General features: G+C 48.4%; 1 protein-coding gene across 1 annotated transcript in view; it reads right to left on the bottom strand.

Annotated features, from left to right (window-relative positions):
- The window catches only part of LOC119969922 (arrestin domain-containing protein 3-like), a 58,725-nt gene extending 44,757 nt beyond the window's left edge, over positions 1–13,968 (bottom strand). Inside the window, exons 1-2 of the mRNA XM_038803893.1 lie at positions 13,716–13,968; positions 1,113–1,132 (exon numbers count right to left, since the gene is read on the bottom strand). Coding sequence (XP_038659821.1) covers positions 1,113–1,132; positions 13,716–13,968 — 273 coding nt within the window. The remainder of the gene's footprint in view (positions 1–1,112; positions 1,133–13,715) is intronic.
- Between the last annotated feature and the right edge of the window lie 2,426 nt (positions 13,969–16,394).

Genomic DNA, 16,394 nt, shown 5'->3' with positions numbered 1-16,394 from the left:
CCAGCTCTTTAGTTTTACTGGCATTGAGGGAGAGATTGTTGTCGTTACACCACTCCACCTGGTTCTCTATCTCCCTTCTGTATTGTGACTCAACGTTATTCGAGATCCGGCCCACTATGGTCGTATCGTCAGCAAACTTGTAGATGGAGTTGGAACCAAGTTTTGCCACGCAGTTGTGTGTGTACAGGGAGTAGATTAGGGGGCTAAGTACGCAGCCTTGCGGGGCACCGGTATTGAGGACTATTGTAGAGGAGGTGTTGGTGTTCATTCTTACTGATTGTGGTCTATTGGTCAGAAAATCAAGGATCCAGTTGCAGAGTGGAGAGCCAATTCTTAAGTTTTGGAGCTTTGATATGAGCTTGGCTGGGATTATGGTGTTGAAGGCAGAGCTGTAGACAATAAATAGGAGTCTGATGTAGGAGTCCTTGTTTTCGAGATGCTCTAGGGATGAGTGTAGGGCCAGGGAAATGACGTCTGATGTGGACCGGTTGCGACGGTATGCGAATTGAAGTGGGTCAAGGCGTTCCGGGAGTATGGAGGTGATACGCTTCATGATCAGCCTCTCGAAGCACTTCATTACAATTGACGTCAGGGCCACCGGACGGTAGACCTAAGCCTTGTCCGAACCAGTTGATTCTCTCAGCACGTGGTGAGAGTCTGTGCTGGGCTGGATGAGTTCTTGTTACACTCAGAGGCAGCACCCAGAATGAGCGGGAACCGTGGTGCCCTCTGCCTTTATAGTGTGTGTATTCTAACTGGTGATTGGCTGCGGTGTTTCTTTATGTTGATTGGTCCCTGTGTGTGTGTCCATCAGTGTGTGTCTGCACCATGATATACTGGTGTATATTATGACACAAAGAAAGAAGGGCAACCTCATTGACTACCATATTTACAGTAGGTAAAAAAGGCAACAATTTCATGGATTTTTTCCTATTAACATCTCACCATGGTACCTCAAGCTTTTAGAAGCTGTTAGAGTAATGTTTTACAAACTTTTGTCCTGGGAACCACATTTACCAACCAGCTGACCTTTGGGATCCACACCGGCCGACCTTCAGGACCACCAATGTTGCTTACTGTTAATGCGACAGGTGAGTCTGCTTGGTACTCACGATCTCACATTCTTTTTCTCCTGCAGAATAATTTTCAAGAAAGTGTTTAAAATTTGACATTCTTGCATTTGTCCTGAGGAGATGTGCAAGATGAAAAACTTTGCAACATGTCTCTCCGCAATAAATGAGAAAGTGTTAGATTAATAGATGAAGAGGAGTAATTTCTGAAATGTATTCAGAAGAAATTACTTGATCAATATATCCCCAGTCCAATTTTTTTGAGAAGTAACGCAGAACGTTGATGAAGATAACGCAATGAATGTTAGTTATAGGGATTTTAAGAAAGCATTTGATAAAAGACCACATTAAAAGCTGGTTAACAAATTGATGCTCACAGAATAGAAGTCAACGTCAAACTGGATTTTAAAAGTTGGCTAAAGGATTGAAACAGTAATGCCAAATGGTTATTTTTCCAGAGTGGAGGATGTATAGATAGGTGGTATTCTTCAAGGGTCAATGCTAGAAACAGGCCTTTTGGACTTGATACTATAAATCAGATTAAAGTTTCAAAACTTGCCGACGATGCCAAGTTTGGAGGAGTAGCAATGAGGATGATACTAATCAACTGCAAGACAACACAGATAAGGTAACAGAATGGACAGAGAAGTGGCAGATGGAATACAATGCCACAAAAGTGAGGTGATGCATTTTGACAGAGGGACGAGAGAGATAATCTAGACAATGGCACAGTTTTAAAGAGTGTATACGGACAAGGGTCCTGTGGGTGCATATGCTTAAACCTTTGCAGGTAGCAGGACATAGTCACAGAATCAAAGAAGAGGCTCTTTGGCCCATCGAATCTGCACCAACACATGAAAAGTACCTGACCTACCTACCAAAATCCATTTGCCACCACTTGGCTCAATGCCTTGAATATTATGGCGTGCCAAGTGATCATCCAGGTACGTTTTAAAGGATGAAGCAACCGGCCTCTACCACCCTCCCAAGCAGTGCATTCCAGACAGTCACCACCCTCTACGTGAAGGTTTTTTCCTCAACAGTCGCCCAAAAACATCCTGCCCCTCACCTTGAACTGATGTCCCCTCGTGATCGACCCTTTAATAATAATCTTTATTATTGGCACAAGTAGGCTTACATTAACACTGCAATGAGGTTACTGTGAATATCCCCTAATCACCACTTTTACGTCTGAATTCTCTCTGTGTACCTGAACAGTGTCCAAGTTACCTGACAGCACGTCTTTTGGGACTTGTGGGAGGAAACCGGAGCACCCGGAGGAAACCCACACAGACACTGGGAGAATATGCGGACTCCACACAGACAGTGACCCAAGCTGGGAATCACCCTGGCGCTGTGAAGCAACAGTGCTCACTGTGCTACCGTGCTGCCCATCTTCAACTAAAGGGAACAGCTGCCCTTTATCCACTTTGTTCATGCTTCTCAATCTTGCACACCTAGATCAGGTCGGCCCTCAAGTCTTCTCTGCTCCAATGAAAACAACCCAAGCCTGTCCAACCTCTTTATCACTTAATTATTCCATTTCAGGCACTATCCTGGTAAATCTTCTCTGCAACGCCTCCAGTGCAATCACATCATTCCGACAATGTAGCTACCAGTATTGCACACAGTACTCCAGCTGTGGCCTCACCAAAGATCTATTCAACTCCAATCCGACCTCCCTGCTTTTGTAATCTATGCCTCGATTGATAAAAGCAAGTGTCCCATATCCCTTTTTCACCACCCTATTAATCTGCACTTCAGCCTTCAGAGTCTTAGTATTATGTGCATGAGTAGTAAATAACTGTGTAATAATAAACGTGTCTTATTTGAACTTACTAACTGGTGTATTGAGTCATTGATCTGAACTTGAACTTGAATCTTGTGGCGGTATCATAAGGATACCTGGCGACTCTAGAGCTAAGGAATAAAACAGAGCCAATTGAGTGTAAAGCACACTCACCCAGAACGAGCAACAGTCACTATAACTAAAATGCTCCCCAACACCACCTCAGCCACCTGTCTGGTTTTATTCCCCAGAATTAGGTCCAGCACTGTGCCACCCCTTGTTGGACCCTCCACATATTGACCAAAAAGAATCTCCTCTGTACATTTTAAAAAATCCACTCCATCCAAGCCCTTAACACTATTATTACCCCAATTAATGTTGGGAAAGTTGAAATCACCTGGTATAACTGTTAATGTTACTACACACCTCTGCAAATTGTACACTATCTGCTGCTCAATTTCCCGCAGACTATCTGGGGTTCTATAATAAACACCTAACAATGTGGCTGTCCCTTTTTCATTCCTAAGTTTGAGCTACAAAGATTCATTTGATGCCCCCCTCCATTTTCGCAATTGACTCCCTAACTAATAATGCAATGCCCCCTCCTCTGTCTCACCTGAAGATTCTATATCCTGCGAGTTGTCAATCTTGCCCCCCCCGTCAACCATGTCTCTATGATGGCTGCTATATCATAATTCCATATGCCCTTGTCCTTAATTCATCCGTTTTACCTGTACTACTCCTGGTATTAAAGGTAGAGGCCGTCCAGTCTGGTCTTACTCCCTTGAGATTTATGCCCGTTGTATTCCATCTGACTTGATTTCTTTTCTGCATTACACTGTCTCTCTATTCTGCTAATATGGTGTCCCCTCCCCCTGCCAAATTAGCTTAAAACTCCTCCCAAAAATACAAGCAAACATCCCTACAAGTATGTTAGTTCAGCCCTGGCTCAGATGTAGATCGTCCCACTTCTACAAGTGACACCTTCCCCAAATATTGTCTCAGTGATCCAGGAATCTAAAACGGACCATTCTGCGGCAACTCTTAAGCCACACATTCATCTGCGCTATTCTCCTACTTCTGTACTCGCTTGCACGTGGCAATGGGAGTAATCCAGAGATTACAATCCGATAGATCCAGCTTTTTAATCTACGCCTCGTACCCTGAATTTTGGATGCAAGACCTCATCCCTCTTTCTACCTATGTCATCGGTACCAACTTTATCTTGACCTCTGCCTCATCACCCTCCCCTTTGAAGATGGCTTGTAGCCATTCAGTGACATCCTGGCCCGTGGCACCAGGGAGGCAATACACCATCTTGAAGTTTAAGTTGATGACCGCAGTAACACCTGTTTCTCCGACTATGGAAACCGACATATTGAGAGAGAGTAGCTAGCAAAATTCACAGGATTTTGCACTTCATAAATGGAGGCATTAAGAACAAAAAACAGGGAAGTTCTGCTGAACCTTAATAGGGGCTGGTCTAGCACAGGGCAAAATCACTGGCTTTGAAAGCAGACCAAGACAGGCCAGCAGCACGGTTCAATTTCCGTACCAGCCTCTCTGAACAGGTGCTGAAATGTGGTGACTAGGGGCTTTTCACAGTAACTTCATTTGAAGTCTACTTGTCACAATAAGCAATTTTCATTTCATTTTCAATAAAACTCCAACGTGAGTATTGTATCCAATTCTGAACTAAAAACCTGAGGAAGTGAAGGTCCTCAAGAGGGTGCAGAGGAGATTTATTGGAATGGTTCCAACACTGAGAGATTGTAGCTGCAAGGTTAGGTTGGAGAAGGCATTGTTGACAGAGGCATCGTAATGACTGACTGTGGAAAGGAAATGACAAGTGGCAGAATATTCAACCTTACACAGTTTCTCAGTGGCCTGCATATATGAGACTTACTGTCTGTGAGAACACAAGGATAAAGTTGGGACCGCACAATATATCGGCTGAAATTGCTGAAGGAAGCTGCAATTTCACAAGCGGAAGACGTGATTTGACAACCATGCAGTTTTGTATTGAGTCACATACAGGGTGGATGCAATGCCATGCTTCAACGCAGCGTCATCTCTAACAATTCAGAGCTCAGTCTGGACCAAGAAAGGAAATAGTTTTAGTGGATGAAAGAGCACTTTGTGTCAACTGAAAGCTTTTGCAGAGATCATCTCGACCTTTTCATTGGGCTGACAACCAGTGGTAACAGCATCGAAGGGGGCTGTGTAAGAGGCACAATGAGGAAGGACTCACTACTGAAAAATCTCATGCCAGAAACGTTCTTCTGTAGAGAGGATGGTATTGTAGTTTGGGCTAACTTACAAGGTGCCCTGCAGCTAAATCCATCTGAGAATTGTCATAGCCTTATGGAAGTTGACATATTATTGGCCAACTATGCTCTGGTCTCATTGCGAGAGAGAATGTAGTGCATGTTACTGGTTGTGAATAAGCTCCTTTGGACTGCTGCCACCACAGTAGGGGCCATCTGCAAATATAATGACTGTAACTTCCTCTGGAAGATCACCTGGGACACAGCATGTCAATTCATCAAACATTGTTTCAGACCCAGACATGCACGTGGCAGATGGAATGTATATATGTATACATTTGCAGGATGGGGCCATTCCACATGGAAGATCATTGTAAGGAACCTGGTTGAAGGTTGTTAGATCTACTGCAATGACTCATTTACACTGGCAATCCAGTGCAAGGTTGAGCCAACATTTGGCATGAGGAAAAACTATGTCTTACCTTACAGCCTGACACTGGTGACAATTGAAAACCCTCCATTTGACTTCTTCACATGAAATGATGGGTTAAGATATTCCACATTGATCTTCACAATCTCATGACGAGCAAAGACTTTAAGACATTTAAGGTCATCATGTTTTTGTTGCAAAAGTTGAAACCACCCGGTGATCCAGGTAGGGGAAATGGCAGCACAGACAGCCTCGGCAACTGCAGATATGTGAATTTCTTCCAACACCAGGATCTGTGGTTTTACAGATGCCTGGATACTTAACTATTGCGCGGTAACATACTTCTGCTTAGCTAGACATGCTAAGATTATCATAGAATTTACAGTGCAGAAGGAGGCCATTTGGCCCATCGAGTCTGCACCGGCTCTTGGAAAGAGCACCCTACCCAAGGTCAACACCTCCACCCTATCCCCATAACCCAGTAACCCCACCCAACACTAAGGGCAATTTTGGACACTAAGGGCAATTTAGCATGGCCAATCCACCTAACCTGCACATCTTTGGACTGTGGGAGGAAACCGGAGCACCCGGAGGAAACCCACGCACACACGGGGAGGATGTGCAGACTCCATACAGACAGTGACCCAAGCTGGAATCGAACCTGGGACCTTGGAGCTGTGAAGCAATTGTGCCACCACAATGCTACCGTGCTGCCCTTGCTGAAAGAGTGAATGAGTTTAACAAATGTAGAAACAGTATATTCTCCAGTGAGGGTGACATTTTCTAATTCTTGTCAAAAGGTTAACTGCGATTCCCCTTTCCGCCAGAGACTATCCTCTGATATTGATACAGCTTCTCATGCCTCTCGTCCGATTTTGAATTCAGTCAGGCTCTACGTGATCGGCTCAAACATCAAATTGTAAATTAGATTCTGATGCCAACGTGCAAATGAATTTGATCATTCCCAATGCAGGCTGCCATAGTTTCCACGGTTAAAGTAGTGGAGTATTGTGGACTAAACAGAAGTTAATATCCGAGAATTAGCAAATAAACACAATTTCCTTCTGTGGTAGTGGAAGGCACGGATGAAACACTCGGATGCTTCCTCCATGCCTATAGGCTGTATTAACTTTCAGACTGTACTGTGATCCTGTGTATGTGGCAAACATTATTTGAGGCGTTTGTGGTGAAAACATGAAGTTTTAATCCAGCCGCCAAAACAACACTGTAAAATGATGAGCCCGCCGAGTCTGCTCTGCCAACCAAGGAGATCGAGGCTGATCTGATATGATAATCCTCAACTTCCCACCTTATCCTCTTAACCCTTGATTCCCATTACTGATTAAAAATCTGTCTATCTTAGCCTTGAACATACTTAACGATCCAGCCTCAACAGCTCTCTACGTAAAGAATTCAACAGATTCACTACCCTCTGAAAAAAATCAATTCCTCCATATCTCTGTCTTAAATGGGTGACCCATTACTCTAAGGTGATGCCCTCTGGTCCTAGACTCTCCCACAAGGGGAAATAACCTCTCGGCAGCTACCCTGCCAAGCACCCCCCCCCAAGGATCCAAATGACTAAATAAGGTCACCGATCATTCTTCTAAACGGTGCAGGTCCAAGCTACTCAACCTCTCCTCATAAGAAAATCCCTCCATGCTTCCGGTGGCGGCGATGTTCGAGTGAGCTGCACATTCGGCGGGCTCTCACTCCGGCAGGGCTTTGGAGCTGATTCCCCGCGATAGCGGGACCACGGGGGCGGCAAAAAGGCTGCCGCGAAAAAGCTGGAGAGCGGGCTGCAGCTGATGGAATCGTGGGAGGCCAGCAGGTAGGGGAAGAGAGAGAGAGACGGAGGCAAGGAGCAGAGGAAACTGACCTGAAACTGACAAGATGGCGGACCCATGGACCTTCCTTCCTCCAGGAGAAAAAGAAAAAAAGTTTTGGAGTCGCTGAAGCAGGACAACTGGGACCCACTTCAGATGCCCAGAAGGTAAAATTTAAGCAGCTGGGCGAAGGAGGGCGGCAGCGAAAGTGCGAAGGAGCGGGCTGCAGCACATGGAACAGCGGCAGACCAGAAGGCAGAAAAAGAAGGAGAAAAAGGGACAGAGACAAGGACCTGAAGAAAATTACCTGGGACCTAAGATGGCGGACACACGGACCCCGGACTCAGCAATCCAGCAGGCGCTGGATAACATGCTCCAGGTAATGAAGTCCAGTTTTGAAGCGCTGAAGCGGGACAGCTTGGACCCAATCCAGAAAGCGGTGGATCAGCTGAACCGGAGGCTGGATGCGCAGGATGTTAAAGTTAAGGAGCTGGGAGAGGCGGTGGAGGAGCAGGCGGATGCGCAGACAGTTGCAGCGCTAGAAGTTGACGGCCTGAAAGAGCGGGAGAGAAGACTGCTGGACAGAGTAGAGGAGCTGGAGAATAGAGTCCGCAGGAACAACCCGAGAATGGTCAGCCTCCCGGAGTGGGCTGAGGGAGCTGATGCTGCAGCGTTTGTAGCAGGCCTGCTGAAGCAGCTGGGGGCCGAAGCCTTTCCGCGACCGCTGGAGCTGGAGCGGGCACACAGAGTGCCGGCAAGGCAGGGCAGCCGGGCGGACACCCCCGCCTGATGGTGATTAGGTTCCACAGGTTCGTGGACAAGGAGCGGGTGCTGCGGTGGGCAAAGAGCGCCAGGAGCAGCACGTGGAACAACAGTGTTCTCCGCATTTACCAGGACCTAAGCCAAGAGGTGGCTCAGCGGCGAGCAGCCTTTAAGAATGTCAAGGAGGTGCTGTTCAAGAAGCACGTGAAGTTTGGTCTGCTGTTCCCAGCTCGCCTATGGGTCACGCACCAGGGTCAACACCACTACTTCTCCGAGCCCGAAGAAGCAATGGATTTTGTGAGGGACCAGGGGCTGGTCCCGAAAGGAGGCCCCAAGGACGCGAGTTAGGGCCCGAGGATTACCGTGGGAAGGTACGCCGAATGGGCCTGGACTGCTGCTCAACGGTTTGCTGGGCCAAAGGGGCCAAGCGGACCATTTGGGATTCTTTCCTTTGTTCATGGACATTGGTTTGGGGGGGGGGTTAACCCCCTTTTTTTTCCTGTTGTCTCTTTTTTCTTATTGGGGGGGGTTGGGTTTTCTTTGTTGTGCTTTTTCCTCTTTTTTCTGTTTTTTCCTGTTTGGGCTGATTTGTACTTTTTGGTGCAGCTCGCGGAAGAAACTGGAGCCGGCTTGCCCCAGTGGGTTGGAGAGGGGGATGGGGCGCCAGGGAGTGGGGAGGAGGACGGGGAAACAATGGGAATGAGACAGGAACACGCCGGTGTGTTGAGTCACCGGGCTAGCAGATTGGCTAGTCAAGGGAGTCAGGTGGGGGGGGGGGGGGGGGAATCACAGCCAGTAGATGGCACGGGTGGGGGTATCGGGGGATGTGGTTGGGGGGGGGGGGTTGTTCTGCTGACATGGGAGGGACTTGAAATAGGCACTGGAGAGGAGGTCGAGGGTGGAGGCAACCAAAGGGCGGGCCAGGAATGGCGCGACGCACGGGCCGGGGGCCGGCACGAGAAAGGCTATGGCTGACCGGCGGGGTGGAGGGGGGGGGGGTGGGTTGTGCCCCCCGACCAGGCTGATCACCTGGAACGTCAAGGGACTGAATGGGCCGGTTAAGAGGGCGCGGGTGTTCGCGCATTTGCGGGCTCTGAGGGCGGACGTAATTACGTTGCAGGAGACACATCTGAAAGTGTCTGACCAGACCAGGCTAAGGAAGGGCTGGATTAGCCAGGACTTCCACTCGGACTTGGACTCGAAGTCCAGAGGGGTGGCAATCATGATCAACAAGCACGTGCAATTTGAGGCAGAGGGCATATCCACAGACATGGGGGGTAAATACCTGATGGTACAGGGCAGACTGGAGGGGAGAAGAGTGGTGCTGGTGAATATATATGCCCCGAACTGGGATGATGTGGACTTCATTAAAAGAGTGCTGGGGAAGATCCAGGACCTGGATTCTCGCAGACTAATAATGGGAGGGGACTTTAACATGGTCCTTGACCCGACTTTGGATCGGTCGTGTCCCAGAACGGGTAGACTCTCAGCAATGGCAAGGGAGCTGAAAGGGTTTATGGAGCAAATGGGGGCAGTGGACCCCTGGAGAGATAGACAGCCAACAGGAAGGGGCTACTCGTTTTACTCGCACGTCCATAAAGTATATTCTAGGATAGATTTCTTTGTACTAAGCAGGGACTGTAGGGGGGAGGTAAAGAACACGGAATATTCGGTAATTACTATCTCAGACCATGCCCCGCATTGGGTGGACCTGCAGATCGGGGGAGCAAGCTACCAACGCCCGCAATGGAGGTTAGATGTGGGACTGCTGTGAGAGGAGGGGATCTGCGAGAGGTTTCGGAGATGTATGCAAAAATTACCTGCAGGTGAATGACACGGGGGAGGTCTCAGCGGCGACCCTGTGGGAGGCGCTAAAGGCAGTAGTGCGGGGGGAGCTGATTTCAATTGGGGCCCACATAGCCAAGGCAGACCGGGCAGAGATGGATAGATTAGTCAGGGAAATGGGTCGGATAGATGAAGAACACGCAGAGTCCCCGGGGGAGGTTTTACTCAGGGAGAGGCAGCGACTACAGGCGGAACTGGGGGTACTATCCATGAGTAGGGCCGTGGAACAGCTTAAGAGGGCGAGGGGAGTGGTGTACGAGCATGGGGAAAAGGCTAGCAGACTGTTAGCGCAGCAACTCAGGAGGAGGGAGGCGGCTAGGGAAATAGGTAGAGTGAGGGCCGGGGTGGGGGGGGGGGGGGGGGGGGGGGGGGGGGGTGCGCAAAGTGGAGGACCCGCCAGAATTGAATAAGGTATTCCGGGACTTCTATCGTAAGCTGTATACTTCGGAGCCGCCGGAAGAATCGGAGGGGATGAAAAGGTTTCTGGACGGGTTAACCTTCCCAACAGTAGGTGAGGGGCGAGTGGAAGAGCTGGGGGCCCCGATTAGAGTAGAGGAGGTATTGGGGGGCCTAAAGGCCATGCAGTCGGGGAAGTCCCCGGGGCTGGATGGAGACCCAGTAGAGTTCTATGGGAAGTTCTCTGAGCTGGTGGGCCCAGTCTTGGCGAGGGTTTTCAATGAGGCAAGGGACAGAGGGACCCTGCCGCCGACAATGTCACAAGCCACTATATCACTGATATTGAAGCGGGGTAAAGACCCGGAGGCGTGCGGATCCTACAGGCCAATCTCCCTCATTAATGTAGACGCCAAGCTCCTGGCAAAGGTACTGGCGGATAGAATGGAGGACTGCGTACCGGAGGTGATTGGGGAGGATAAAACTGGGTTCGTGAAAGGTAAGCAGCTGGCAGCCAACCTGAGAAGATTACTTAATGTGATAATGATGGCCCCAGTGGGTAGGGAGGTGGAGGTAGTGGTGCCAATGGACGCCGAGAAGGCCATTGACCGGGTGGAGTGGGACTATCTATGGGAGGTGCTCGGACATTTTGGGTTCGGGGAGGTATTGGTGGATTGGATCAAATTATTATATCAGGCCCCGAGGGCCAGCGTCAGGACCAACAGAGAAGTGTCGGAGTACTTTAGGTTGTACCGAGGGACCAGACAGGGCTGCCCGCTCTCCCCGCTGCTGTTTGCGCTGGCCATAGAGCCGCTGGCGATTGCGCTGAGAGCCGCAGAGGGATGGAATGGGATGGTGAGGGGCGGGGTTGAACATAGGGTCTCTCTTTATGCAAACGACCTGCTCCTGTACATGTCGGACCCAGTGGCCGGGATGGGAAGTATACTGGGAATGCTGAGGAAGTTCGGCCAGTTCTCAGGATACAAATTAAATACGGTCAAGAGTGAAATGTTTGTGGTCCAGGCAAGGGGCCAGGAGAACAGATTGATAGGGCTACCGTTTAGGCTGGTTGAGGAAAATTTCCGGTATTTGGGAATCCAGGTGGCACGAAACTGGGGCAGGCTGCATAAGTTAAATTTGGCCAAGGTGGTGGAGCAAATGAAGGGAGAGTTTCGGAGATGGGATGCACTCCCGCTGTCATTGACAGGGAGGGTGCAGACTGCAAAGGTGACAATCCTCCCTCGATTTCTGTTTATTTTTCAGTGCCTCCCGATCTTTATCCCACAGTCCTTCTTCAAAAGAGTTAATGGGATAATCATGAGCTTTGTCTGGGTGGGAAAATCCCCGCGGGTGAAGAAGGCGATGTTGGAGAGGAACCGCAGCGAGGGAGGGCTGGCTTTGCCGAGTCTGATCAATTATTACTGGGTGGCTAACATCGCTATGATAAGGAAGTGGATGGTGGGTACGGGGTCTATTTGGGAGCGGGTGGAGGCGGCTTCGTGCAGGGGCTCCAGCTTGGCAGCCCTGGTCACGGCTCCTCTACCGCTGCCGCCGGCCAAGTACACCACCAGCCCGATAGTGGTGGCGACCCTGCGGATATGGGGCCAGTGGAGGAGGCATGTAAGGGAGATGGGCTGTGGGCAGAGGCCCTGAGTAGGGTAAATTCGACCACGACATGTGCTAGGCTCGGGCTGATTCAATTTAAGGTCGTTCACCGGGCCCATATGACGGTGGCTCGGATGAGCAAATTCTTTGGGATAGAGGACAAATGCGCTAGGTGCGCGGGAGGACCAGCGAACCACGTTCACATGTTTTGGGCATGCCCTAAGCTGAGGGGGTACTGGGAGGGTTTTGCGGGGGTCATATCCCGGGTGCTAAAAACAAGGGTGGTGATGAGTCCAGGGGTGGCAATTTTTGGGGTTTTGGAATACCCGGGATCCAGGGGGAGAAAGAGGCCGATGTTTTGGCCTTTGCTTCCCTGATAGCCCGGCGACGAATACTATTGGCGTGGAGGGACTCAAAGCCCCCGAAGACTGAGTGGTGGCTTGCGGACATGTTGAGTTTCCTGGGTATGGAAAAAAATTAAGTTCGCCTTGAGGGGATCTGTGCAGGGGTTCGCCCGGAGGTGGCAACCATTTATTGACTTCTTTGCGGGTTAGTGAGCGTCAGCGGGGGGGGGGGTAGAGTAGAGTAGAGTAGGAGGGAAAATATGGCGGGTAGTACCGGTGGGAGAGGAGCGGGCTTGTGCAATATGTTACGATGGAAGTATTGAAAGTACGTGGATGTTTGCACATTTTTGCCTTTTTTGCTTTCTTTCTGATGATGTCTGTAACTTTATAAAGCCAAAAACTACCTCAATAAAAATTGTTTATTAAAAAAAAAGAAAATCCCTCCATACACAGAATCACCTCGTGAACCTTCTCTGGACTGCCTCCAATGCTTGTGCATCGTTCCTTAGATAAGGGGAACGAAACTGCTCATGGCATTCCAGATGTGGTTGAACAAGTAGTGACTTGTATAGTTCTAGCATTTTTATACTCCATTCCCTTTGAATAAAGACCAGCATTCCATTTGCCTTCCCTCTTGTCTGAACACGAGTCATAAAATGATAGAATCCTTACAGTGCAGAAGGCAGCCATTCAGCCCACTGAGACTGCACCAACCTTTGGAAAGAACACCCCTGCCCTCTTCCTGCAACCCCACACTAAGGGGCAATTTAGCATGCACAAACCACCTAACCGGCACATCTTTGGGCTGTGGGAGGAAACTGCAGCACCCAGAGGAAAGCCATGAGACATGGGGAGAAAGTGCAAACTCCACATAGACAGTGACCCTGGTTCCCAGTCACCATAGAGGAAAAATCAACAGCTGCAGACTGACAACTGTTGCCGCTATTCACAGCAGCAAGCTCCAGGTCATCAATGCAAATTAAAATAAAATTAATTGCAAATTGTGCAGCAGCTATATTATATGATCACGCCTCGTGGAGTTTGTCCACCCCGCTTCACATATTTAATTGGTATAATAAAAAATGCATTTTCTGCTCCTTAATTTTTTACATGTGTAAAGTTCGAAATAGTTTTAATGGTGTCCACAGTATCACGTGAACCTGTTTCACATTAGCGAAAACTTAAAAAGCAGGAAACACAAAAGGCTGCGGACATTGGAAATGATGCTGTTTATTTACAGTGAAACTGCAGCGTTGGAGAACACATCCAGACCTTGCCTCTTCCCCGGTTATCACCGTACTGGAGGGGTGGGGCGGGCAACTACATGGAATCTCACAGAGAAATTGAAAAGGTTGTTCATATCAGATGCTTGAGACACACTTACCGATGAGCAGGTTCTTGTGCTTGAAGTATCTGACCTGCTGACTGTAGCTCTCGCTGTCCGAGTCCGATGCACGCCCCTCCGTCCAGTGAACATACGCTTGTCCTTTGGCGTGAATTTTTAAAGCTTTCACCTCGATCTGAGCATTAACCTCCACAACAATTCGTCCAGAGACCCATTCCCCGCTGGTGTAGGTCGGGACGATGTTGTCAACAGCTCGGTCATAGAGTATCGTCAAACTCTTCACTTTCCCCATTACTGCGGCCGAAGTACTGAGGGGCAATTAGAGATCACTTCCTGTACTAATGGATGGAGTATGAGGCGACTTTGGGATGATCAAATAGCGTTTTTTCAAATCGAGAGGACACCCTAGTTGGAGTTGAAATTACACTATTTGAGTTGTTAACTCATTCTGCTTCCAGTTTGAGAAATATGGATAACAGAACTATTGAGTAATTTAACTGCCGTTCAAACTCACCAATAGAAAGAAGAAACACTGCGTTTCTCGCTATTTTAAGCACCACCTTCCTTTTTCAAACGAGGTATTGGGAGAGTTGCTGGCTAAAATAAGAGCTCCCAAAAGAGGGAGTGATCACATTGCACAATTAACCTATTCATTGCCTAAAGTGAGTGCTGTGCTACTAGTAAACTTGCTGGGCTGTGTAGTAATGATGATGAAGGAGTACTATGTAAGCAGGTTTACTAAAAGATGTTCAGCAGCTCTTACACGCCACGCCTGGTGAGAATTCCTGGACTATCAACACATCACTTCCTGTGTACGGGTCATGGCAATATATACATAAATACACATTCTACATCTTCCCCATTGGGGGCAATCCAGACTGGCAAGTATAGAACAATGTTGAATGCAGTAACAGAACATTGAACAGAGCATAAGATTGTGCCAGAAAACCAGGCAGAAGCCCAAGTGCCCCCCCCCCCCCCCTTCAAGAACAACGACATATATATACACAACTAAATCAGTACTATAGTCCTCCTGCTTTGGGTTTGGTCTGCTCAGCTGCCATGAGCATATTATGGCACCAGTTTTCTGTGCTTCAGATGCACCTGTCTTATTGTCCAAATGGCGGATGGAATTATGCCTGCTTGGGGTGTGCACAGTGATGGCATGGCTTGCTGCAATGGTAGGAGTGAGCTCCAACTCCACCAGTGCAGGGGACACGGATTGTGGACTCAGTGTGTCAACCTGTGGGTTAGTTGTAGGTACTGGTTCAGGTGCCTGTAACAGATGATGCCAATTCCTGACATACGAGACACCATCGGATGTGACCATGTAACTGTTTGTTGCAGACATGGCTGTGGGCCACTGTCAATTTGCCATAGTCGTGTGTGGTTTGAATTCTAACTGCGGCCCAGCTCCAGAGTGCAAAGCCTGCGGGTGGTATGGTCTTAGTACCTTTTCCCTCTTTATTGCTGTTTAATGAGGGTCTCCCTCCCGTTAGTTTCCACTTTGGGTTGCAACAGGACCTTGGCAACAGGGATCATGGTTCTGGTACATCTGGAGAACATACTCTGCTCGGGCAGTTTACATGAATTGCCGGTAATAGTGTGGCGTAGAAGTCTGTGTTTTCAAAGGCATTTTTCGAGGAAGTGCTTTTCTGAATGTACTGCACCTCCATCAGACCATTTGATTGTGGATAAAGGGGGCTGCTTTTATTATGTTCATTGTACCATGTATGTGCAAAATACTTGAACTCTCTGGAGACAGAGTACAGGGTGTTGTCAGTCATTAGTATTTATGGAATGCCATATGCTGTTTTGTGTTACTTCAGATTTCCATTTGCTGTGGTGCTTTTCATCTTGGGCAAGTAATCAGCTTCATTCCATTCTGAAAAGGAATCAACAAAGACCAGATAATGTCTCCAATTCCACTCAAATATATCTGCCACTTTGAGTGACAATAGGGTATGACATCTCATGGAAGTGCAGTGATTCTCTGGTTTGATGAGGCTTGAGCACATTGCATGTTGCACCTCTAGACACTTCCCTCTCCATGTCACCATACAGTGAGGACCTGTACAGTTTCCTTTAACCAACACTTTGTTCCTTCCACCCCCAGGTGTCTTTGGTGGAGTTGCTGTCTGCAGTACTTCTGTAGAGACTTGGCAAAGACGAACATCCGGCCATGCAACATCAGCCTATCATGCACAGTTAACTCCTTTCTTTTGACGTAAATCATACGGAGTCCGTGGAGAAGATCTTTTGATGTCACAGGCAATCCTTTCACAACGATTTTAGGGAACTGCCAGCTTTGAGTTCCTCAATTCTGCTGGATGACAGCAGTTAAATTGCCATAATATCACCTCATGATCTGAGGTGGGTAAGTAAGCCATGGCGAGTGCATCGATGAGATAGCTCGTTACTGCGCTTGCAGATCACCGAGGTTGTAGCATTGGAGCTTGAGCTGAAGGTGTGGTGATACATTATGGAGGGGCTTTTTAAGGATGGTGATGAGCAGCTGGTGATCAGTTCCAGTGTTGGCAGGGGGGTCTTGGATGAAATCATGGAATTTCTGACATGCGAAGATGAGGTAGCTCCTTCCAAACCCATGACCACAACCATCATCTAGAAGGACATAGGTAGCATGTCCTGGGAACACCAGCATTTAGACATTCCCTTCCAAATTACTATCATCCTGATTTTGAAATATATTGTCTTTCC

The sequence above is a fragment of the Scyliorhinus canicula genome, chromosome 8 (genome assembly GCF_902713615.1).
Source record: "Scyliorhinus canicula chromosome 8, sScyCan1.1, whole genome shotgun sequence".
NCBI classification, from domain to species: Eukaryota; Metazoa; Chordata; class Chondrichthyes; order Carcharhiniformes; family Scyliorhinidae; genus Scyliorhinus; species Scyliorhinus canicula.
This window is presented reverse-complemented; position numbering and strand designations above follow the sequence as displayed.